Genomic DNA, 25687 nt, shown 5'->3' with positions numbered 1-25687 from the left:
GGACAAAGTACATCAATGTGCTCGGCTGATTCCCCAAACCAGCCAATTCTAGACAGAGTTGGAAGCTTCCTGGAGGGGTTCAATGGCCTTAAATGAACGTGTTTTGGAGAGACACTGGAACACACAGAGACATCCCATAGCTGGTTCTAGTCTACCAAACATGTTACAAATGACCTATTCTTTAATTGTCTACATGGCCAGCAGCTATGGGGAGGCTGGGTGGCGTAAAGGCTCCATGATCTAGAGGCTTGACCATGTATCCTGTGGAGCCTTTGCCAGGGTGGGGGTGTTGGGAAGAGACAATGCTATGTGAGGAGAGGACTTGGGGCTTCTCAAGGCTACAGACCTGGGTCCTCGGTCCATTTCCTTTCTGTTTTAGTTATTAATTTGAAGATTTCTGACTGTATGAATTTTTTTTCTTTTTCTTTTTTTTTTGCAAGGCAAATGGGGTTAAGTGGCTTGCCCAAGGTCACACAGCCAGGTAATTATTAAATGTCTGAGACCGGATTTGAACCCAGGTCCTCCTGACTCCAAGGCCGGTGCTTTATCCACTATGCCACCTAGCCGCCCCTGACCATATGAATTTTGAAAGATCAGGAGAGGGAGCCTCCCAAGATTCTGGGAGTCTGAATTCAGGGCCAGATTTTGTGGCCAGTCCACCATTGATGCCCACAAAGTGACTTTTGCTTCCCACCCTAGTGATAGCTAAGATTCATCCAGAGTCATCTGGATGTGAACTTGGTAGGCCTGTGGTGATGTAGAGCCTATGCTGAGTCTAAGACTACTTTCCCTACCACTCTCCTGAGATGTTGGGAGGAATATGGGTACTTCTGTTCCTACTTATGATCAAGCAAATATTTTGTTAAACAGACTCGGAGTGCTTGTCATTGATGTCTGATCTTTTGTGACTTCATTTGAGGTTTTCTGTGGCAAAAGTACTAGAGTGGTTTGCCATCTCCTTCTTTGGTTCCCCAACAGTGATGGGGACAGGGCCAGGGGGAGCTTGATCTGACCATAGCTTTAGAGGGGAGACCCTCAAACACTTCAGGTACCCTTGGAGCATGGATGGGCCTTACTCTGGGAGGGACCAGAATGCACTCATTCCACAGCTGCCCCAACTCACTCATCCTTCCACCTCAGACCCAAATGGAGGGAGTGGTCACCAGCTCTGTAGAGGGAGAAAACATGCATCTCGGGGCTCTTGGGGCAGTATGGTCTAGTGAAGAATGCATAGAATCTGGAGCCCGTATACCTGTCTTGGAATCTTGACTCTTCTGTTTTTTTGACCTGGGTAACTTTGGTGAATCACTTACCCTCCAGGCCTATTTCCTCACCTGCAAAATTAGGGGGTTAGATCAGAGAACTTATCTCCAAGATTTCTTCCGTTTCTAAATCTGTGATTCTGGGAGGATTTTATCCCAGTGTGAAGGTGACCCTGGGAGGTCAATAGGAGGGTAGAAGGGGAAAGGATCATGGCTCCTGGCCAGGTGATCCTAAGATTTTGAAGGGAAGGGTGCTTTAGACAACTCCTCTCACTTAGTGGGGGGGGGGGGGAACCTGCATACAAAAAGTGAAGTGAATTGCCCACATAACTGGCTTGGAGCAGAGGCAGGATAATAGATTTACAGCTAGGAGAGATCTTGTGGGGGTTAGCCTCATTCACAGATGGGGGATGGAGGAAACTGAGTCCTAGAAAAGTTAAGGAACTTGCCCAGTTGGCCATGATCATCCAGATAGAATAAATGATCTGGTGGTAGATGGGACCTCAGAGGCCATCTGGTTCCACTCCCTTATTTTTCAGAAGAGCAAAATGAGTCCTAGAAAGATTAAGTGACCTGCCCAAGGTCACTCAGACAGTTTTGAGTCATGCTTTGTGACTCCAAATTAAATGATTTTTTTTGTTATACCACTCCCTATAAGCTTGGAAATATGGCCCTAGAGCTTAGGGGGGAGGTGAGGGCTAGAGATACAACTTTAGCAATCATCTGAATGGAGGTGGCTGGATCTGAATATGAATTGCACCCCTGAAATGTTGTTCAGTCATGTCTGATCTTTTGTGACCTCACTTGAGGTTTTCTGTGGCAAAAGTACTGGGAGTGGTTTGCCATTTCCTTCTTTGGTTCATTTGAAAGATGAGGAAACTGAGGCCAACAGGGTTAAGTGACTTGCCCAATAAAGCAGGAGTGAATCATGCTTTGTGACTCCAGATTAAATGGTTTTTGTGCTACATAATTCGTAGTAGTATGACACTAGAGTTCAGGAGAGAGGTGAGGACTGGAGCTATAACCTTGGGAGTCATCTGAGTGAGGGTGATCATCTGGGTCTGAATATGGGCTGCACCCCTAAAATTCTATTTAGTCATGTCTGGCTCTTTGAGACCTCATTTGGGGTTTTCTGTGGCAAAGACACTGGGGTGGTTTGCCATTCCCTGTTCAGACTTATTTTACAGATGAGAAAATTGAGGTCAACAGAGTGAAGTCACTTGCCCAGGGTCACCCAGCCAGATTTGAACTCTCAGTTCTTCCTGATTTCAGGCCCAGTGGTCTATCCACTGAGCCATCTAGCTGCCTAAAAGGAGACCACTCTAATAGAAAATTATAGGGGTAGACAGTCTATTAGGATTGTTCCTTCTCTGGCAACTAGGTGGTGCAGAGTGGATAGAGCACCAGCCCTGGAATCAGGAGGACCTGAGTTCAAATCCAGCCTCAGACACTTCATAATTACCTAGCTGTGTGGCCTTGGGCAAGCCACTTAACCCCATTGCCTTGCAAAAACAAACAAACAAAAAACAACAAAAAAGGATTGTTCCTTCTCCTCTCCCCAAGTCAAATTTTCAGACGAAATGTACACTGGGAATGTAAGCAGTCCTGTAAAATGATGGCCTCTAAGGTCCATCTCTCACCAGACCTGGAGAAGACTATTTCCCTCATCCACCCATCTCAGGTAGGGTCTCAGATATGGTCAATAGTAACCTGGTGGTGGGGACACCTTCATCTGTCTCGCATAGATGGAGTTGAGTCATCATCTTAAGGGAGAAGTTTGGGTGCTTTGTTAACTTCTCACCAAGGGAAGGTGGACTCCCTCAAGTGGACTCTGCTCTTTCCTGGGGACTAGCGACAGTGTGGGGATCCCAAGTCACCCCATCGGGCTCCGGGGCTGGGGATGAGGGTCTTCTTAGAGCTAGAACTTGGTGTAGGCCTACTCCATCAGTCTTTATGGGGGGGGGATAATAATAATGTTTGTCCTTTCTGGAAGAAGGCAGTGACATCAGGGAGGTGATGTCATGACAAGTACATGGATTGGATTGAGTGAGGGGGCTGTGCTAAGTCCCAGTCTCACTGCCTCTGCTGGAGTCATCTGGAGCCAGTGGCCAGATAGGAATCAGGATGACTGGAGATGGCCCTGGAGGGGAGGTGATTGGGGTGAAGTGACTTGCCCAAGGTCACACAGCCAGTCTGAGAATGGATTCGGATTCCCATCCTCCTGACTCCAAGGCCAGGCCAGTGCTCTATCCACTGGCCACTGAGCTGCCCTGAGGTGGGATGCAGTAAGAGCTGTAGGGAGCTTTGGAATCTTTCTCTGCTGGAGGAGGCAAGAACAAAGGTTAGCTCTGTGGTTAATCATGGACACCCCACCTGGGAGCTGTTGGGAACCTGCAGCAGAGGCTGCAGAGGGCTAGGGAGGCCCTACCTTTCACTGCCTGTGGCTTCATCCCAGCACAGGGGCCTGCTTCACCAGTGGGGGCCTTTGGTTTGCCAAGAGCTTCCTCCTGTCAGCAGGTGTGTCTTTGGACTTTGGGAAAAACTTGGCTAATTTTGTTCACTTTGTAATGGGGGGGGTCAGGTGGGGCTCCAAGCAAGAGATGAGCCATTTCCCAAGCAGACTTTGGCTTGTGGTTGCTTCAACCTTCTCCCAATCACCTTGCATCTATTTTGTATATTCCTAGAGAATTCCTAGAGCTAATTCACCTCTGCCAAACATGCTATGAATGTTATGTCATTGGATCTTCATGACCACCCTGAGATGCTGCTGCTGTTGTCATCCCCCTTTTACTGATGAGGAAACTGAGGCAAATAGCGATTAAGGGACTTCTCCAGGGTCACACGGCTAGTCAATGTCAGAGGTCAAATTTGAACTTGGGTCTTCCAGATTCAGCACTCCATTCGCTACACTAACACACCAACATGTGAACATCTATGTATGCATACATATGTTTTGAGATATATCGTGGATCTGATGTATGATAAGCTACTGTATGCTATATATAATATAGATTTTGATATCCACATACACACATGCATGTTAGGCATGAATGTAGCTTTCAGATGCATACATGTGATTTTCATCCTGGCCCCAAAGACACTTCAGTGCTGATTGACTGTGCATGGACACGTGTGTGTCTGTACATACAAAGACATGTGTGCACAGGCATGTGCATTATGTGCATTCATGTGTGTGAGCATCTATATCCCTGGCCCTCCCAAGCAGAGTGTAAGCTGCCAAGGGCAGCGGTCACTCTGCCTGGCTTATCCCCAGCCCCTAAACACAGGAGACAAGGACACAGGCTTGGGGGCGCTTCCATGGGAGCCTCTTTTGTAAGTGGACACACAGCATCATGGGGTTACAGACAGCATCTCTAAGGCTAATGGGGGGCCAGAGACTAGGCCTTCTGAAGTTAGACCGGCACAGTTGATGAAGCTGGGACTTCGGCTTGGAAAAGAAGCAGGCCGAGACCGGTGATGCTCCAGTGTCCCTTCCTTCTCTTCCCTGGCCTGGCTCTCTTTTTCCTTGTCCCTTCCCAAGTCCAGACCTCCGTACCCCAGCCCCACGGAATGCTATAGAATAAGAGGGAATGTAAGCCCAGAGATTCCCCACCCCCCCATACAGATGAGGAAACTGAGTCCCAGGGAGGTTAAGTCACTTGGTCAGGGCAAGGTTCTCTGAGGCAGGATTTGAACTGGGGTCTCCCTTGCACCCAGCCCCACACTGATTCCACTTCACCACCTTTCCTGCTGATGGCTAAGTCAGAACATGAACACCCTGGCCTCCCACTGAGGTTTGTTCTCCTGGGAGTCTGTGAGAAGGGGCAGGGGCAGGGTTAGGTGGGGGTCTCTATTGCGACAGGGTCCGCAGCAAGTCTCTTAGCTGCTGGATCTGCCATTCCACACTGCTTTTGGCGGTCCCACCCAAGGCTTTGTACTGTTCCACACTGTTGGCATAGTTCCACACTTGGCTCACGTCGTTGGAGAACAGGGGGCTACGAGGGAAGAAAGAAGGGGAAGCGTCATTCATGGCACTGGTCCAACTTCAGAAGGCCTGTATCTTGGATCCCCCTCAACCTCGTTCTCCCAGCTGCTCCCTCCTTCAGAAGTTCCCCCAGTTTCTCTCTGGCCCCTGGCTAGAAGGCAGTGCTTCCTTCCTTGACCATTTTCTAGGGAGGCAGTGTGAGGCGATGGAAAATCCAAAGTCCTGGCTCTGTGACTTCCCACCAGGCCAGAGTTAGGGAGCCCTGAGTTCTACCCCAGCCCGACTTTACCATCTGTGTGACCTTGGGCAAGTCACTTGCCTTTCTGTAAGATTGAATAATCTTACACCTGGAATAATCTTTACACCTACCAAGGTGTAAAGAGTGGGAGCTGGAAAAATGCTCCTTCCCGTTTTTTTCTTCCCCCATGGAACCCCAAGAAAGCCACTAAACCTCAATGTTTCCAACTGCCCAAGTAGAGGGTGGACAGCCCTTTTCTAGACGCCTCCAAAGACCTGTCCAGCCCAAATCTGTGACCGGGGGTTCCAAGGCTCTGCCCCTCCTTCCCCTCCCCCAGACTGGAAGCTCCCCAGGGACAGGACGGAGGTTGACTCGAGATCCCTGGCACCTGAGAGAATGCTTCACACAAACTCAGGAGAGGAGCACTTGTGGGACTGGAGCCCTGCTAGGTGAGGACATGCAGGGAGGAGGGGAGAGGTAAGATTTGAACCCAGGTTCTCGGTCTCCAGGAGCTCCTCGAAGCCAGGGCTAATCCTTTTTTCCTCGGTGTTGGTGCATAGTAGGCCTTTAATACAGATTTAGAAGAATCCAGGATAGCTCAGGTGTGAGCAGGCTCTCCAGGCTGCAGCCCCTCCAAGGCCTGTGCCAGCCAAGCAGGGGTTCTTTCCCTTAACCATGTCAAGAATTGACAAGGCCATAGGTTTTCCGGGTTCTACTGGTGCCACCACTGCCCTCCATGTGGGATGCACATTAGGGGAGGGTTTTGGCAATGTGCATACAGTAGGTGCTTAAAGAATGCTTGTTGAACTCAGTGGGGGGGGGGGGTTGGAGAGCAGGCACCTGGGAAGGGCTTCCCACCTGATGGTCTGCAGCTCGGACAAGGAGAGTTGGCTGAGGCTCTGCTTCTTGGTCTCAGCCATGAAGACCGCTTTTCCCGATGCTTCGTGGGCCTGTCTGAAGGGCATCTGGGCCAGAGAGAAAGGGAAGTTGGGGATGCCACCATCCCCCTACCCCACATCCCCCTCCTTCCCCTGATGCTTGTTCAGACCCCGGTCTAAAGGCTGGGTCTCTGAGTCTCCCCAGGCCCGGGCTGGGAGGGGCCCAACCCTCTGTACCCCATGATGTCTGGGTCCGTGGCCTCTTACCCCCTTTCTGACAAGGTAGTAGGCAAGATCGGTGGCAAGCATGTCTGGGCTGAGCGCCTGCTCCATGCACACTTTGTTGATCTGCAAGAAGAAACATGGAAAGCACATTTTAAAAATACCAGGAAATGCTGAGCTCCTGAAAGGATGCATGCAGTAGGGTCATTGTTTTGAAGTCATTTTTAATGTTTTTCATGATTACTGTGTATAATCTATTTCAAATGGCTTGCCTTCTCAAGGAGGGGGAAGGAGACAATTTGGATTTCAAAATTTTCAAAAAAGACCGTCAAATTTTTTTTTATTTAATTGGGAAATATTTAAGGGAATAAATAAAAAATGTTAACAAGTCAATTTTATTCAATGTAAAATATCTTTTTATGGTCTTAGAGATGGAAGGGACCATAAGAGGTTATCTTGACCAACCCCCTCAATTTACAGATAAGGAACAAGGCCCCCAAAGGGTAAGTGATTGGTTCAAGGCCAGATGCAGCAGCACTTGCATCAAAACTGGGGAGTCCCTGGACTCATCCACTGGGACTCCTCTTAGACCAGTTATCCTCTGGCCTAAACCCATCTTCCCATTGTTCCTCTGTGAACCTCTCCCTCAACCCCCCAGATTCTCCAGGAGTCCTGCAGAGCTGGAGGAAGTGGGGAAAGGCGAGGGGCTAGAGAGGATCTGGGAGGGGAGAGCCAAGGAAAGAGTAATGGTGAAAGAAGGATTCTTACCTTCATAGTAGAGATGACGCCAGTGGCCACTTGCAGCACGGACTCCATGGTGTCAAAGACTTCAAAGACAGCCTCTTTGTCCTCCTGTGGGGCCAAGATGTCAACACGGAGGGAGGGGGCAGAGGAGCCCGGTATCTCTCTGAATCTTCTCCCTTTCCCTCTCCCCAATCTCTTAATGTTTTACTCCATTAGGGGGTCAAAGAACTCAAAATTTTTGCCAAAAAAAATGTTAAAAACTATGTTTACATGTAATTGGGAAAAAATAAAATGAAAAGGACAAATTGGTCTGAGGGGCCAAGAGACCCCAGATCTTGGTGCCAAGCTGTGTGACTTTTCCTCTCTGGGTCTGTTTCCTCCTTTGTCAAACAAGGGAATTGAATTAGGACTGGAATTCTTAACTTAAGGGGTCCATGGATGTCAGGGGGTTAGGTCTCTAGGGTCCTCTGAAGCCATGGAGGACCTTGGGAAGTGCCTGCCCTGCCCCTACCCCCAGATCCAGTCATGAGAACCTGGGAAGAAGCAAGAGAAAAACTTCTTTCCTAGGTCTGTGGATCCATGGAAAGAGGAAAAGGTATTAAGCATTTATATGGCACCTACTGTTTATCAAGCATTATGCTCAATGCTCTATAAAGATTGTACACTAGGGCAACTAGATGGCACAGTGGATAGAGTACCAGCCCTGTACTCAGGAGGACCTGAGTTCAAATCCAGCCTCAGACAATAGTTACTTAGCTATGTGACCTTGGGGCACTTAACCATTACCTCGCAAAAACCAAAAATAAAATGAAGCAAGCAAGCAAGCAAGCAAGCAAATAAATAAATAAATAAATAAATAAATATTGTACATCTCTGTGAGGTAGGTCCCAATATTATCCCCATTTTACTACTGAGGAAACTGAGGCAAACAGAGGTTAACTGGTTTAAAACGTTCAGGAACTAGGAAGGGTCCATGACTAGATTTGAACTCAGCTCTTCCTGACTGAGCCATAGAGCTCCTGGAAGGAGTTCATCACAGAGGTGACCAGGGCGGTATTTGTACAGACATGCTTCTCTTTGAGGATGCTCTGTCCTGAGGGTCAAGGAGCACCCAAAGAGGCCCTTTGGTGTATGGGAAAGGGAGCTGACTTTGGATTCAGAGCTCTCAGGTGGCTCTCTGGGCTCTGCCATCCATCGGTCAATAAACTGGCAGGCAGGGCCAGCCTGCTATGGACTGGGCTGCCTACAAGTCTCGGCTAAGATCCCGCCTTCTCCAGGGGTCTTCCCAGATCCCCCCTCAGGTCTGTGTCCTCCATTTTCTACCTATTCCCAACTTCTCCCACATAGAGCTTGTGGGGCCTTGATCAGTGTTGTCTCCCCTGTTAGAGCGTCAGCTCCTGGAGGGCAGGGACCGTCTTTTGTCTCCTTTTATCTCCAGTGCTTGGTCAAAGTCATTTAATAAATATGTGTTGGCCAACATAGGACCAAACAAAGCAGGCCCTGCCCTTGGGGAGCTTACAGTCTGCTGGGGGCATATTATAAATGAGGAGCAGCAGTACCTGTAAGTCCTTGTTGTAGGTGCTTGGAAGTCCCTTGAGGGTCATCAGGAGCCCGGCACACTGAATGATGGGAAACCTGGGAGTGAGACTTGGTGGCCTGGACCCTGGGGGTGGGCCGAGGCCCGGGGTGTGGGATGGGAGGAGGGCTGGGATCCCACTCCACTCCAAGCATCTTTTGCCCTTGGCCATCAGCCCCCTCCTTCTAGCCCTCCTCCAGTCCTCTCCCTTTTGGCCAAGGCCCAGCATGGGCATGCCAAGCCCCTTACCCGGCCAAACACCCGCCCTGCTTTGCTCCGGATCAACTCGAGACTGTCTGGGTTTTTCTTTTGAGGCATCAAACTACTCCCCGTGCTGGAGACACAGAAACCGCAGGTTTATAATGGGTTAGGATTCCCAACCCCCTGACCCACTTGACTTACATCCTAGAGGATTCCCACATGAGGGAAATAGTAAGATTCCAGTGGAAAGAGGACTTGGATTCCCAGGACCTGGGTTCAAATCTTGTCTCTGTTACTACCTTTGGGCCTGCCATCTAACTTCCTGGGGACTTAGTTTCCTTCTCTCTAAAAGGAGGGGTTGGTCTTGAAGACCTCTGAGAGTCTTTCCACTCACTTCTCTCTGACCCCATTTGGGTGACTTTGTCATTTAACTCCCTGAGCCTCAGTTTCCCCCAGTTGGACTCAGTGGCCTCTCCAACTCTCAATCTAGGTTCTGTGACCACATTTGGAGAATCCGCAGGCCCTGTTGTCTGGGCTGGTTTGGCCTAGTTAGTCACTGGGGGCCAGGTCATGGAGGGGGCAGCCCTCGCCCTTACCTGTAGGCATCAGATAGCTGTACGAAGCTAAATTCCTTGGTGCCATAGATGATCAAGTCCTCCGCCATCTTGCTGAGGTGCGTCATACACAGAGAGCCCCAGAAGAGGAATTCAGCTTTTGGGGTACAGGTAAAGAGAAGAAGAATGTCCCAGGATTGAGCCATCCTGAGGTGTTCCCTACCTTACCTAGCCATGGTGCCCCCTGGAACACATCGGGGAATCCATGGGATTTGGGGAGAGGCCAAGCATAGGGTTGGGAGGAGCCACTGGCGAAGCAGGAATGCATAGGGAAGGAAATGGGAATGAAGAGAACCTGGGGAGCAGGGCCATGGAAAAGGGGATCAAGGAAGCAGAACTCACCCACAAAGTCTCTCTCGCTGGTGGCGTCCATGCTGTTGAGGGTGATAGCACTGAAATTCAACTCTGAGGGGTGAGAACAAACCCACAAGGAAATGAGTGCTTCCCTGGTCCTCTTGTGTGTGTGTGTGTGGGGGGGGGTGTCTCAGCATCCCCAGGGTGGGAGTTCCCCACCTCAGCCTTTGGACCCCAACCTCATGGGGTAGGGAATGGGAAGGGGAGAGTCTGCCATTCAGCTCCAAAGGACAAACTGGATTTGGTTTATGGTTTTTTCCTTCTCATGATTTTTCCCCCTTTAGTTCTGATTCTCCTTTCACAACCTGACTAATATGGAAATATGTTTAATATGGCTGTACAAGTATAACCTAGATCAGATTACTCACTGCAAAGGGGAGGGAGAAAAACGTGTAACTCAAAATCTTACTAAAAATAAATGTTGCGGGGCAGCTAGGTGGTGCAATGGATAGAGCACTGGCCCTGGAGTCAGGAGTACCCGAGTTCAAATCTGGTCTCAGACACTTAATAATGACCTAGCTGCATGGCCTTGGGCAAGCCACTTAACCCCATTGCCTTGCAAAACCCCCCCAAAAAACAAAAACAAAAACAAAACTAAAATAAATGTTGCAAACTCTTTTTACATGTCATTAGGAAAAGTAAAATGAAAAGGACTAATTGGTCTGGGGGTTGAGACTCAGATCCTGGTCCCAAACTGTGATTTAGACAAATGAATTCTCCTCTCTGGGCCTCAGTTTCCTCTTTTGTCAAACTAGATCTGGGATTTTTAACCTAAGGGGTCCAGGGAGTCCATTTCTATTTTCACTACCCACTGGTTTCCTTTAAAATTTACACATTTAAAAACAGGGGTTTATATTAAAAAATGCAGTTTAATTTTTTATTAACTTTGTTTTTGTAGGATTATGTGATTTATTTTATGCATTTTTATAAAAGGGTCTGTAGACTTGACTTGACTGCCAAAGGGAGTGATGACTCCAGAAGGGTAAGAACCATTTTCCAACATTCCAGGAGACAACATGGCACCTTGGGAGGAGGCCTGGAGCTGGAGACCTAGGATTGAGGTAGGAATCCTGCCTTGTGGCCTTGGGAGACCCCACCCCTGAAGTCTCTGAGTCTAGGACCCTGTGTCTCAGGGGTCCTTTGAAGTTCCTTTTTGACCTAGTGCTAGGGTTCTAGGAAGAAGAGATGGGGACTGAAGGACTTGGGGAGAGGGGGTGATACCCTCTTTCCTGGGCAAGGCTTACCTCTTTGAAGTAGCTCCCTATCCACTCCCAAGGGGTTGCCAGCAATGGCCCCACTGGAGAAACATGGCAGGGAGAGAGAAAGTAGGAAGGAAAACGTGAGAAAACTCTAACAATAGTCACTTAGATAAAGCAATTTTTATCCCTAGGATGTTTAACATATCACCCTATTATAGAAGTAATATGTGTACCCATTAACAGATGAGGAAACAGAGGTGCAGAGATTTGGCCAAGGTCACATCCCTATCTGGGCTTCCAGCAGGATTTTAACTTTAGTGGATCCTGACTCTAAGTCTGGGGTCCTTTCTGATGCCCCTTTCTCTCTCCCTCCCCCCAGTCCTCTCCCTCCTAAACACTCTTTTCCATTTCCTCCCTTCATAGGCCCCCAGGACTCAGCTTAGGGAAGGGGAGCCTGCTTCCTGCCCCATGGGTTGGGCTTTTTGCTTTAGGAAGCTTTGGTCACTAGGTATTTCTACCCCCATTTTTCTCCCTTTCATCTTACTCTTGGCCCCAAAGCACATTTCCCAGGAAACCTCTAGGCCTTCCCATGACCCAATCAAGGTCAGTAACCTGGATCCCCCACAGTTCAGACAGCTGGGTTTTAGTCTTGACTTTGCCCTACTCCTGGGTAACCTTGGACAGGTCACTGGGTAGTTCATAGTGAAAATTCCTTTGATTTGATCTTGGGACTGGAAAAGGGGAGCTTTTAAAATGCCCCCATTTTCAGATGGGAAAACTGAGGGGATGAAGGGACCTGTCCATCATCATACTGGTGGTCATTACAGTGGGATTTAACCAGAGGTCTCTAACTCCAAATCAGCATTCTTTCCATTGAACCATGTGGATTAGACAAAGGGTGTCACTGAAGTCTGCCCAGTTCTAAGTCTTCAGTTTCTCCTTTCCTGACCTCAGTTTCCTCCTCTGGTTTACCCCATCCCTCACTCACCTGCCCAGAGGCAGCACGTTAATCCGTTTCCTCACCTCCAGCAGACGCTCTAGGTCTCGAGACAGGGCGACGGCATGACTGTACAGGACAGAAGAAAAGTCAGCACAAGAGTAGCTTTGGGGTTCCTGAGGTGGTCCAGCCCCCAAGCTCCCGAAAGTCAGGCTTGAAGTAGGGAAGAGAGGTTGGGGCGCCCTCCTCCCTGAGCTGGTCTTCCCAGGCCAGAGCCCCCCAGGGCCACCTGCCCTTACCTCAAGATCCAGTGGCTCCAGCGGATGGGCTGAGCCCTCTGGAGGTGGGTGTAGCCAGGGAAGAGCACATCTTTTTCCCTAGGCAGGACCAAAGGAGGACTGTCAGTGGAACCCCAGAACTTGTCCAGGGCACAATACTACTGGCACTCTCTACTCCACTGGGTTGTGCCGATATAGCAACAAGGGCTGTTCACACCTGGGCTTTGGACATCCTTCTGCCCCTCCTGACCTGGCCCCTTCCCATCTTTGGCAGTCTCCTTGAACACACGCCGGGTCCACTTGCCAGCCTCTATTCCCCACTCCACCCCACCCCCAACCTCCATCTGCAGACCTCTCCCTTCAAGCCCCTGAACACCAGGCCCAGCTCCTGCAGGCGGCCTAGCCTGCCCCACTGCCAGGCCCTTCTGTCTGAGATGACAGGACATCTGTGCCGTATTGACGTCGTATGTACAATATCTTGCATGTTGTCTTCCCCATTAGAATGGCAGCATTTTGAGCACACGGACCATGTTTTTGCCTCTATTTATTTATTTTCAGTATCTGACAGCTAGTAGATCCTTGATAAATGGATCCCTTTTGACTGTTGACCGGCCCGGAAAGTCAATCCCAAACCTAGGCCCGACCTTCCTGGCCTGGTCCACTCCCTGGTTTGTCCTCCTAGGACAGCAGGGGGAAGGGGAGATGTTTAAACATTAAACAGAAGGTCCCCTTGGCTGACCGGGCAAGCGACCTTTGCCCTCTCCAGCCTCAGCTCATTGGTCTCTGGGGCCCTGTCTGCTAAAAGTGCATCTATGCCTTCTCTTTTCACTATGCCCGGACCTGATCCTGTGAGATTGAGGGTCAAGGAAACTAATCTCTGCTCCTCCTCTCCCTTGCTGCCTTGTCTCTGGTCCTCCTGGGTAGGGGCAGAGATTCCGAGGGTGCCTGCAACAGGGCCTTTCTCAGCCATGCCTCAGTGCTAGTATGCTGGGGGGTTACTCATCCAGGCCCCCAGATGTGAGGTTCAAGAGGGCTCTGGTATCCCTAGCAAAGATAACCCTACCGATGGAAGGAGCTGGAAGAGTCCTTCCAGTAAAGACCCATATCGCAGGCTCATAGAATCAGAGCCCTTTGAGGCCTGGGGTCCAATCTCATTTTAGAGATGAGGATATTGAGGTCCCAAGGTTAAGGTCACACAGGGGTCACCAGCAAGGTGGGATTTGCATTCAGATCCTCTATCTCCAAAGGGACCAGTTTTTCCCCTGGACCACCTGCCCCTTGTAACAGTAGGAGCTTAATAAAATATTTGTTGATTGGCTGTTTGATGGACCCTAAGGGTGGGGATTCTCCACCTTTCTACAGCCCCTTGGAGCTCTGTCATTCTGTGTTTCTGGGCGTTTACGGGGGGAGTGAGACTCACGCTTCGGCCCGTTCCACCATGGTCATGAGGAGTGTCCGGAGGTGGGAAGACAGCAAGTAGCATGAATTTCGCATCCAGAGCCTCAAGTCTGTGACTACCTGTTAGAGGGCAGAAGGCTGGCCCTCAGAAATTGGGGCTAGGGGATCTGGGTCCTGAGCAGCCTGAGAGCCAGAGCCATGGCCCAGGGAAGACCCCAAAGGAGGAGGGATGGTTTGGAGGGGGAGGGGAGAGACAAGACGTCGAGCCAGGGGCTGGGGGGCCATACCTGGTCATTCCGGCTTCGTCCAGTGTGCAGCTTCCCGGCAGTCTCCCCAATAAGCTCCTGCAGAGGGGTGGGAACAAGGCCAGAAGACCTAGCATTGATTCCCACCAAGCCTGCCAGGGTCCAGAATGAACTTTCCCCCAGCATTTGGGCCCCCCAGGACCTGAGTCCCTGGAGTTCCCACTGGCCACCTAGGTCCTGTTCTCCCTTCTCTTTGTGGATAGACAGAGACAGACCCCCCCCCCCATTATTGTACCACTCTTTCTGGCAGGGTCCCCTTTGGATGCAGTCCCATCAGGGAAGGGGACAGGAAGATGGTGTCTTGTGCCAAGGAAGGCCTTGGCCAAGAAGGGGAGTTATGGGCTCCCCTCTTTGCCTTGCATTGATCAAGTATATTCTGATTTTTGTGCCTGTTGTCTCTCCTAATAGAACATAAGTTCCCTGAGGGCAGGGATGTTGTCTTTTCTGTCTTTATACCTTAGTCCCTAGTATGGAGCTTGGTTCACAGCAAAGTCTTAATAAATTCTTGAGAGGTGAAGGGAAGGAGGGGGCTAGGGAAGCAGGGAAGAAGGGTCTGGCTTGTACCTTCAGTCGCCTCTCATTGGCTGTGTGGATGTCCTCATCATTGGGGTTTGGGGCAAACGTGCCTTTGGCCCACTCCTCGTTCACCTGCAACAACATCCAGTCCCAGAATCAAGGTGGGGGCTCCTCAGGACCCCCAGAAGCTGATACCTCGGTGAGGTGGAGAAGCCTGGAGGCACCTATCCAGATCCCCCCTCATCCCTTCCTCTCTCTGTCTTGCCTTTAATATCTGTTTATGGGAAACACCCCCCTCCCACCCCTTGAAGCAGAATGGCATCTCCAAGACATGGGATGTCTTGGCATTTCAGGTTGTTAGAGCTCAGTAGGTTTTTAATTAATGCTCCTTGGATTGGACTGTGCCCCACAAAGACACTGGCCATCCCTGAAGGTGTATCCTGGGAGCCCCCACTGGGCCATCCCCATCCTCGGAGTAACCCCCCCACAAAAAAACCCAGAGCATCTTTACCCCAGACTCATGTCATTAATTCTAAGGATGATAGACATTTCTGACAGTTAACTGCTTTGCAAAGTGCTCCATGCCCTGGAAGGTAGAGGCTATGGATAGCATTATACCCATTTTACAGATGAGGAAGCTGAGGCCCAGGGAAGGGAGGGTTTTGCTCGTGTTGGAATTTGAACTCAGCTCTCCTGACTTCACATTCAGCAGTTTTTCTACCATATCACATTGTCTCATACACATTTCACTTGTGTATATTATCATTTTTGGTCTGGATGAAACTGTGGTTTTACCAACTAAGAAGGTTCCCTCCTGAGAAAAGTCCATCCTCTAGTACAGATCAACAGCTCCTCTACCCCTTCTAGACTTGAGAGCTTCTGGGGTCCTGAGAGGCTGTGGTCACCCAGAGTCACAGGGCCGGTGTGGGTCAGTGGAGAGACTTGGCCCGTGGACCTCCCGTCCCTGAGGCCAGCTTCCTAGTTACTGCACCTCTCTGCTTCTCATGGTTAAAGATTGCTGAATTTAAATAAGAGAATGCCCAACCACGGGAAAGTCCTTCTCTCTCTAGGGAAAGGAATGGGGGGTGGTGAAGAGGGGAGCCCTTGGTACCTTGTCGAGGCCTTGCAGGATCTTGTCCAGCTCAGCTTTGGTGAGGAGCCCTGCCTTCTCCAGCCCTTTGCTGTAGGCCTTGCTGCCCTGGATGTCGGCTTCCCACATGCGCTGGTCATAGGAGAGGGATGCGTTGAATTTCGCCATGATGGGATCGATGGAGCCCACAAACCGGCCGCCCCAGAGCTTCCCACTCTGCCCAGGAAGAGAAGGGGACATAGTGAGCAGCTGAAGGATCCTGGGAGAAAGGCCAGCCTCAGGGCCAGAGACCCTCCCAACCAGGGACCAAGAGGCCCCCTTGAAGGTAGGGCAGCAGCTTCAGGTTCTAAGATACCATACTCCCACCAATTCGGACAGCTATCTCTGTCCCCCAGTAGATGGCAGAGCCATCTGCCAGTGAGGCAGGTAAGTTTGAAAGGAAGACAGTGCCAGCCCACGTCCAGACAGGGTGGGCTCCAGTGGGAGTCCCTGAGACGGAGGTGATAGAGCTGAGACAGATCTCCTGTTTTATTGATTTGTATCTGCTAGTTTGCCTCCTCTAGGGATCTCAATTAGTCAGACAACAATCATTTATCTCATCCTTGTTATGTGTCAATAGACATGCGGATGCAGAAGCCTCCAAAAGCCGCACTGGGATACAAGCAGAGATGATTCCTCCAAGTCTCCTCAATCAGCTCCAGTGGCTCCCTAGTACTTCTGGCTTTTAAAAGCTGGCTCCCTCCTATCTTTCCAGTCTTCACTGTTCTTTTTTTTTTTTAATTTATTTAAGGCTATGGGGTTAAGTGACTTGCCCAAGGTCACACAGCTAGGCAATTATTAAGCATCTGAGGTTAGATTTGAACTCAGGTCCTCCTGACTCCAGGACCAGTGCTCTATCCACTGTGCCACCTAGCTATCCCAGTCTTCACTGCTCTTGACTCCAGGCCTTAGAATTCTCTCTGTCCTCCTGGCTATCTGGGCTTCCTTCAGCTCAAATTGTGTTTTCTTTAAGCTCTGCCCATTCCATCATCATTTTATCTTAATTAAATCATTCTATCTTAATTCTTTCTGATGAAATTGCCTCTAATTCTCTCTCTCTCTCTCACACACACACACATCCCCTGGAGCTACAAAGACTTGAGTTCAAATCCAGCCTCAGACACTTAATAGCTGCATAAACTTGAGCAAGTCACCTAACCTCTGTTTATCTTAATCTACTGTAGGAGGAAATGACAAACTCCACTCCAGGATATTTGTGGAGGAAACCCCAGGTTCAGGTTGGTGTGTTATGGTCCATGGGTAAAGAAGAGTCAGACCCAACTGAACACATACCGTATCCATGTCTCCTCCATTAGACTGTAAGCTCCCAGAGGACAGGGATTATTTGTTTTCCCAGAGCCAACCACAATAGATGCCTAATCAATACTTATTCACTAGACTTATTCCCTTGCTCTTTCAAGCCTTCACCTCCTTTGTCTCTCTGGCCTCACAATTCTCAGTGATAGAGAGAGGAGGTAAGATTGTCCCCATTTTATAGACAAAAACAGAGGCCTAGAGAAGTTAGATCATTGCTTGAGATCACCCAGCCAGGCTGTGACAGAGCCAAGATGGATGGGGCCAGGAAGACCGAGTTCGAATCTGCTGGGACTTATTTTGGCACAAGGGTCTCTGCTCCTAGTTAGCCAACCGTTCTGCTATAAACAGGAGAAGACTCTGCCCCTGGGCACCCCTCCAGCTTCTATTACCCCCCTCACCCCAGCCCCTCAGCCTCTGGGCTTCCCTTTCAGTCTGACTCCAACCCCTCCATGTCCTTCCCTAGGCATCAGCACTAGCTGTGAGACCCTAAGTCCTTTCACAACTTCTCCATGCCTTAGTTTCCCAATGCAAAATAAGGGAGTCAGACTAGCTGGTCTCTGATGTCCCTCCCATTTCTAAATCCAGGTCCCTTGACCTCTGACGACTCCCATGTGACTCCTAGCTTCTGGGAATACAGGTTTTAGAGTTGAAAGGCACCGAAGACCACCTGGTGCAGCTGGAGAGGGAGGTCGATTTGTCCCATGCTCCTGATGCCCTTGCCACTCCTTATTTCTCCATTTCTGAAGGTTCAAAGGGGAATATTACAGGGAACCCTGGCCCTGACCTTCTGGGATCAAAGTTCCAAGTGACCACATAGTTCAGTCAACCAATCAAGAGACGGGGAACCAGCCAGGCCCCTGTGTTCTGTGTTTGCCCGAGACCTTGCTCGTCCTCCAAACCCAGCACCCTTGGATGAGCCCAGCTGTCCCTACCTAAGGTACATGCTAGCATTGGCAAACCCAGCCTAAGGACCAGGGAGCAGCAACAGGTCCTTCTGCCTGAGATGGAAAGTGGGATGATGATACAGCAGAGAACTGGGTTCAAGTCTGGTTCTTCCTTAAACATCCTGGCTTGTGTGATGTTAGGCAGATAAAGACCTCTCTGAGCTTCAGTTTACTGCTCTGTATAATGGGGGTGGTTACCTTCTTTATAGGTTCATAGATCTAGATTCACAAGGGGTCAGAGACCAGGCTTCTTGTCCCAGGCTCCTTACCCTAGAGTTAAAAGGGACCTTGTAAGCTATCTCATCTAAAAGTTCTAATTCATAGATGAGAATGCTTAAGGACTTGTGGGGTATGTAGTAAGCATTGAAGGCAGAATTTGAACCCAGACCTTCTGACTCCACAAACCAGTACCCTTGCCATTGTACCATATAATTGCTTCCCTATTTTAAGAAAAGAGTTTCTACCTTAAAGAAAGTCCTAGGTGAGGAAACACCCTCTACCAGTGCAGGTCAACAGCTTTTCAGTAACTTAGAATCTTAGAGAATTACCTCAAACACATTTGGAACTGAACCAGATTAAAATATCATTTTAAAATATTTGACAAAATAAAAATGCAACAGAACACAGATAATGTTAATGTGTGGTTTTCTAAGTCAAATGCCTCTGCAGGGTTATTTAGGTGCCAATTAGTGGCCGACCATTTCTGTTTGAATTTGGCACAGGCAGGATTTGAACCCAATCAGATTCTGACCTAGGCTGAAGTATAATCCTCTCACTCTTTTCTCTCTCTCTCTCTCTCTCTCTCTCTCTCTCTCTCTCTCTCTCTCTCTCTCTCTCTCTCTCTCTTTCTCTCTCTCTCTCCATTCAATCTTAATGTTCCTCTATAGTTTCCTTCCCTAGGGAATTATAAGCTCTTTGAGGGCAGGGTCTCTTTTATGCTAGCTATTTTGTATCCAAAATCTTAAAGCATCATAGAAATGGGTTAAATAATAATAAATAATAGCAAATAGTAGCAGTAGTGGTAGTGGCAGGAGTAGGCTTCTTATTAGGGGTTGAAACGTGGTCAGATCCATGAGCATCCATTCCTCCCCAGTGACTCACTCCAGCCCTACCTAGCCCAAGGCCCAGGCCCTTCTATAAACAACAATGTAAGAACTCCAAGTTCAAAAGCAAGTCAATTAGCTCTGGGCTCCCAACCAGCCCTGGTGTCTCGGTCCCAGGCAGGTAAGACAGCAAACCTCCTAGAAACCTTTGGCATCTCTCTGCGGGGAGGCTCCCACAGCTTCTAGGCTGGGGATGTCACGGGTGGAGGAAAAAACAGGACATTCATGAATATTGGGTAGCCAAGTGGCAATCCTGCCAGGGGCGAGGGAGCTGACAAGGTGCCATGCCAAGGTGATTCAAAGAGGCCTAGGGGCAGCAAGGTGAGGCAGTGGATAGAGCGCTGGCCCCAGAGTCAGAAGGGCTAGGGTTCACATGGGTATTTGGACACTTACTGTGTGCCCCTGGGCATGTCACTTCACCTAGACTACCTCAAAAAAAAAAAGAGCTTCCACTATTAAAATAATAAAAATAAAAGTGGAAAAAAGACAATGTAAGGGAGGACTCTGGATCTTGGTTTGACAAACTTGGCCTGGGCATTTTCCTTCACTGGGCCACAGTTTACTTAACTATCAAAATAGGAGTCTTGGTGCCAAAGAGGAACTGGGAAGGTGGTTTGCTTTCCTTCCCCTCCTGGTGCTGAAATAATAGCCAGAGGCAGATTCGGAGCTACCTCCGTTAGTACGATAAGAATAATTTGCATTGTGTTTGTCACTTCCCAGAGTGTTTTGATTAGCTTGTTTGGTCCCTACAATAACCCAGGGAGGTTGGTCATAACCATCATCATCATCAGTCATCCCCATTTTAGAGATGAGGAAACAGGTTTGAAGAAGTTAGCTGCCTTTTCCAAAAGAGCAGAGCTAGGTCTTTGAGTCCCAGGCCAATGCTCCATCCACTAAGAGAGTTGTATCTACCCTCTGACACCCAGCATAAAAATAACAAATGACACCTTTCATCCCAAGGGTGCAAAGTCCAGAGCATTCTGGACCTCAGTGGTCTTTCCACCACGCCATAGAGACAGCCAGCTATTATTACCCTCCTTGGACAGACAAATCAAGGGAGGCCAGTTCATCTAGGGGTTCCTCATCCTTGAGAGAGCAGGAAGAGGACCGAGTCCTGGCCTCCCAGGGTCTGGCTCTTAGGTTGCAGTATGAGCAGGAGATAACAGTCATGTTATTTCTGGCTTCCCCCATCCCTACCCCCTCTCTGCACCCCACTCTGTACTTTGCCCTCGTTGGATTCTTTGGACCAGTCCCTTCCCCACCCTCTGTCCTCACTGGCTTTTCCTAAAAATGAGCAGGGTTTAGCAGCAGATTCAGAAGTCAAGGAAAACTCTAAGGGACTGAGGCCAAGGGAAGTGTCAGGACTTGAATAAGGAAACCTCTGAAAGATGGAGCCGAACCCCCTCATCTGACCGAGGCTGGAGCAGGGAAGATGGTTTGGTCACCACGACTGGCAAAGCTGGGCAATAAGGTTGTAGAACGAGGAGATGCCGTTTGCAGCTCTCAATCTACAGAGAGCTTAGGGAGGAGCTCATACAGGTAGTAAGTGGGCACGGCAGAAGGAGCCGGAGTTCTCTCTACCGCGCCGGGGGGACAGGCTGGGTGGTAGTCGCTCATGCACGGCTCTCTTTCCTCCCACTCCTTCTTTCCCTCATTCTCCGGACGCGTTTTGAACTATAGGATCCCCAGGCTCGTTGGGTCTCAGGGCCGCCAGATCTGGGCAATACCGGAGCCAAAGCTAAATAAGGAGCCGGGCAGCAAGGGTGGCATCGCATTCCGGGATCCTGGACTGGGGGGCGTTTTCACACAAGAGCTGCCTGTCTCTCGGTAGGAACAGAATACAGAGGGGGAGGGATTAGGTAGAGGGGTCGTCGGGACGGAAAGGGGGTGCTCTCCCAGGGCAGAAGTCCGGGCTCGGCCCTCGGCCCCCCACTCTCTCCGGGGTGCAGGACAGCCGCCTTACCTCCGACGCCATCCCGGACGAGCTCTTCCCCTGCGCTGATCTCAGACCCTGGAGAGCTGGAAAGGAAGGCGGGCTGGGTGGCTTGGGGTGGCTGTCCCCGAGCCCAAAGCGGGGTGCCCGCAGCCGGGCCACGGCCTGGCCCGACAGCCCCCCGAGGCTCTGTCCAGGGCCTGCCCCCCTAGTGCCCGGGCCCTCTTCCCCTGCGCTGATCTCAGACCCTGGAGAGCTGGAAAGGAAGGCGGGCTGGGTGGCTTGGGGTGGCTGTCCCCGAGCCCAAAGCGGGGTGCCCACAGCCGGGCCACGGCCTGGCCCGGCAGCCCCCCGAGGCTCTGTCCAGGACCTGCCCCCCTAGTGCCCGGGCCCTCTTCCCCTGCGCTGATCTCAGACCCGGGAGAGCTGGAAAGGAAGGCGGGCTGGGTGGCTTGGGGTGGCTGTCCCCGAGCCCAAAGCGGGGTGCCCGCAGCCGGGCCACGGCCTGGCCCGGCAGCCCCCCGAGGCTCTGTCCGGGACCTGCCCCCCTAGTGCCCGGGCCCTGCGGGGCGACCTCACCTGACGCCGCGGCCTCTGCCAGCCCCGCCTCCCTCCCGAGGCTTTTCCTTCCCGGGAGGATGACGTCACCGGGTCCCCGCTCCCGGGCCCCGCCCCCCTGGGCGCTGCACCAATCAGGGCCTCGCGTGCGGGAGGCGGGGCTGGTCGCCCCCCCCGCCCCTGTGGCGCCCCCTCCCTGAGGAAAGCGGGCGGCCCGCTGCGGGGGTGACTGCCCATGGGGGGGCTCTGGCTGGCTTGGAAATGCCCCCTCCCCGGGGCCTTCCCGCCTCCTGCACCCGCCCCCTCGGGTGGGGAAACTGAGGCACGGAGCGCCGAGATGACGTAGACAAGATTAATAGAGACAAGAGGGTCCCCTGGCCCGGAATCCAGAGCCCCCCACTAGCTCTTTGCCCAGCCTCAGTCTGGGGTCTTTTTTTTTTAGGTTTTTGCAAGGCGATGGGGTTAAGTGGCTTGCCCAAGGCCACACAAGCTAGGTCATTATCAAGTGTCTGAGGCTGGATTTGAACTCAGGTCCTCCTGACCCCAGGGCCGGTGCTCTATCCACTGCGCCACCTAGCCGCCCTGGTCTGGGTCTTCTAGATGCAGGGTCACCCCCGGGGGTGGGCAGAGCCCCTGACCTCAGACCCCACAGTACACTCGGACGTAAGCAGGGAGGACAAGGGTCGTGCCTTTGACCCCTGGGATCGTCACAGTGTCACCTGAGGCCAGGGCTCAGTGCCAGCTTGTGGGGGGCACCTGAGTCAGCTGGATCCCATGAGCCTCCTGACTGGTCGGCCTCTTCTCTCCAATCAGTGCCAGATGGATATCCCTGACTCCACCAGGCACCCAAGAAGTTCCAGGGGCTCCCCCTGGGAAAAAACCCCAAGCTTAGAGTCCAAGGGCCTTTCTGATCCCAGTGCCAAAGGCTCAGATCTGCTCCTGATGGAACCTTCCAGATGGATTTCATCTTGCTCCTCTACCAGACGCTCTAATTTGCAGCCAAAGCACAAGGCTTCCTCTTATACTCAATCCAGGAAAAACTCTCTCTTCTCGCTTCCTGCCTCTATGAATCCCAAGCTCTCTTCAAGATGGAGCCTATGCTCACTAAAACAAAAGCTTTTCTTCATTTCCCTCCCCCAATTGGTTTTTTAAGGTTTTTGCAAGGCAATGGGGGTTAAGTGACTTGCCCAAGGTCACACAGCTGGGTCATTATTGTCTGAGGTCGAACTTGAACTCAGGTCCTCCTGTCTCTCAGGCTGGTGCTCTATCCACTGCACCACCTAGCCACTCTGTTTTTTATTCACTCATCCGCGAACCAGTTTTAGCTCCCAATAGAAGGTAAACTCCCTAAGCGCGGGTAAAGTTTTATTTTTCTATGTCTGGCCAGCCCTCCTTGGGTTACGAGAATCAAATGAGATAATATTTGTGATGAACTCTGCAAGCCCAAATCACTATTTACATGCTAGCTATTATCATTTAAGGAAGGGTGGGAAAGGGAAGAATATTTACATAGGACTATTCAAGGTCAGTGCTATGATTACTCCTATTTATTTTTTCTTTTTCATTATTATTTATTTAGCATTTTATTTTCCTACACTTACATGTAAAAACAATTTTCAACTTATGTTTTTTTAATCTGAGTTCCAAATTCTCTCCCTCCTTCTCCTCTCCTCCCCATTGAGGAGAGTAATTTTATCATCCCTATTTTCCAGTTGAAAAAACTGAGGCAGAGGTCATAACTTGCCCAGAGTTATACAGTTAGTAAAAGTCTGAGGTTGCATTTGAACTCAAGGCTTGAAATCAGACCCAGTGTTCTATTCACTGTGCCATGAGCTGTTCCTTTTATTATTATTACTATTAATTAGTCTGGATTTGGAGCCAGAAAACCTGGATTTATATCGACTCTGACCCTTAAAGCTTTGAGATTTTGAGCAAGACAGGTAGCCTTCCTGAGCCTCAGTTTCCTCATCCGTAAAAGAGGGCTAATAGCATCCTACTGTAATACTGTGAGGATCAGATGAGATTGTCTTTGTCAAGTATTTTGTATACTTCGAGGTTGTGTAGACATTGCAGCTATTCTTAAGAACCTACTTCAGTCAGTTCAGTGGTGTCTGACTCCCTGTGACCCCACTTAGGATTTTTCTTGGCAAAGATAGTGGCATAGTTTGCCATTTCCTTCTCCAGATCATTTGACAGATGAAGAAACTGAGGCAAATGGGGTGAAGTGACTTAAGTCACACAGCTAGGATGTGTCTGAGGCTGAATCGGGGCCTTGCCCATGGTGAAGTGGCTTGTCCAGATTCTATGCCTGGTAGGAGAAAGATTCCAGTTCTAATTATCTTGTCTTTTTTTTAATTTATTAAAGGCAAAGGGGTTAAGTGACTTGCCCAAGGTCACACAGCTAAGCAATTATTAAGTATCTGAGGTCACATTTGAACTCAGGTCCTCCTGACTGCGGGGCTGGTGCTCTATCCATTGCACCACCTGGCTGCCCCCATTCTGCCTTCTAATTGGAAGTATTAATCAATCGAGTCATTTAGGGTGGGGAGTTTCCTTCTTTGAACTGGTATCTGGGATCCTAAAGAACCCTAGGTGCTTGACACATGCTTGATTGATCAGATATCGGTCCTTCCTTCCCAAGGAAGACCACGACATCCGGGAGGTGCTGCCACGACAAACATGTGAACTGGGTTTGTGGGGCGCTGTGCCAAGCCCCCAGCCTCACTTTCCCCTCCAGAGCCTTCTGCGCCCAGTGGCCAGGTGTGGATCAGGGTGACTGCAGTGACTTCTCCAAGGCCTCGCTGCCGGGGTCTGAAGCTGCCTCTGCACTCCGGGCCCCCGGCCTCGGCCCTCAAGCACGAAGCCCCCCAATCCCACGGGGGCCCCATCTAGCAGGAAGCACGTATTAAGCGCCTGCCGGCCCCCCGCCAGGCCAGGGCTGCTTGGGGCCCCTCCGGACCCCGGCTTCGCCGGCTCGCTGCTTGAGCGCCGGGCCCCCACCCCCCGGATCCCCCCCAGACTGGGGTGCGGGCGCCTCCGCGGACGAGGCCCGCCCCCACAGCCCGTGACGTCACGCCGCCGCCGCTCGCGGGCACCGGCCCCGCCCCCGGGACGCAGCGTGCGTACGCGTGCGTGCGTGCGTGCGCGCGGAGGCCGGGCGGCCCCGTGACCCGGCGCGGCAGGCCTTCCCCTCCCCCCGGCCCCGCGTGGGCCCCGGCAGCCGCGGGACAGCGTCGCGGAGCCGCCATGGAAGTGTGAGTGGCAGCGCCCCGGGGGCCCGGTGCGCGTGCGTGCGGCGGTGGTCAGCCTTGCGTGGCGCCCGCTGTGCGCCTCGCGGTGCGGGGCACGGGCGGGGCCGGGCGCGTTTGTCACCCGCGCCCCTTCTCTCCCGCCCGCCTTTTTTCTTTTCTGCCCCACCCCCACCCCGAGACCCTCCCCCTCCTTTCCTATCACCCTCCGGACTCCGTGGGGCTCCCCTGGAGAGGAGGCCCCGCCCCGGCCCCGCCCCCGGCCCCCGGCCCCGGCCCCGCCTCCAGCTCCGGCCCGCCCCGCCCCCGGCCCCGCCTCCAGCTCCGGCCCCCCCGCCCTCGGCCCCGCCTCCAGCTCCGGCCCCGCCCCGCCCCCGGCCCCGCCCGCTCCCTTCCTCCTTTCCATCCATCAGCCCGAAGCCTTCCAAAGTGAAGTTTTTGTCTCATTAAAAATTTATTCTTTAAGTTTCGGGCCCCGGGGCTCAGCGGGTTGCCCAAGGCCACGCAGACGGGTCGTCATTAAGTGTCCGAGGAGGATTCGAACCCGGGTCCTGCGCCCCACCTCATTTCGTAAGGAGCCAAACCCGCCTGCCTCCCGGGCCTGCCGGGGCCAGGATCTTCCGGAGCCGGGTTGGGGCCCGGCTCCCCGGCCCCGGCCCGGCCCTCGCCGCCACAGCGCCCGCTCCTCCCCGTGGCCGGGCTTTCCCGAAAGGCCAGACCGGGCACCTCGGGGCCAGGGCCCGCCCGC

At 51.5% G+C, this 25687-nt stretch overlaps 2 protein-coding genes across 4 annotated transcripts in view; one reads left to right on the top strand and one right to left on the bottom strand.

The window, feature by feature from the left end:
- Positions 1-4566: 4566 nt before the first annotated feature.
- On the bottom strand, positions 4567-21480 carry ASL (argininosuccinate lyase). The gene is made up of 16 exons (XM_074189306.1): positions 21164-21480; positions 15819-16013; positions 14756-14839; positions 14174-14230; positions 13909-14006; positions 12510-12587; positions 12262-12339; positions 11319-11371; positions 10063-10125; positions 9703-9817; positions 9155-9239; positions 8889-8948; positions 7354-7437; positions 6631-6711; positions 6344-6450; positions 4567-5257 (listed from the first exon to the last, which is right to left on the bottom strand). Exons 1-16 carry the CDS (start codon positions 21173-21175, stop codon positions 5113-5115), a joined length of 1395 nt encoding a protein of 464 aa, XP_074045407.1. The 5' UTR covers positions 21176-21480; the 3' UTR covers positions 4567-5112.
- Positions 20465-25687, top strand: part of CRCP (CGRP receptor component) — a 51712-nt gene continuing 46489 nt past the window's right edge. Inside the window, exon 1 of one of the 3 annotated variants that reach the window (XM_074189308.1) lies at positions 20465-20739. In XM_074189308.1, coding sequence (XP_074045409.1) covers positions 20633-20739 — 107 coding nt within the window. In that variant the 5' untranslated portion in view covers positions 20465-20632. Of the gene's footprint in view, positions 21028-24873; positions 24946-25687 lie in introns of those variants that run through there. The other 2 variants (XM_074189307.1, XM_074189309.1) reach the window with 2 other exon arrangements.

This window comes from Macrotis lagotis, chromosome 5, assembly GCF_037893015.1.
Source record: "Macrotis lagotis isolate mMagLag1 chromosome 5, bilby.v1.9.chrom.fasta, whole genome shotgun sequence".
Taxonomy (NCBI): Eukaryota; Metazoa; Chordata; class Mammalia; order Peramelemorphia; family Peramelidae; genus Macrotis; species Macrotis lagotis.
This window is presented reverse-complemented; position numbering and strand designations above follow the sequence as displayed.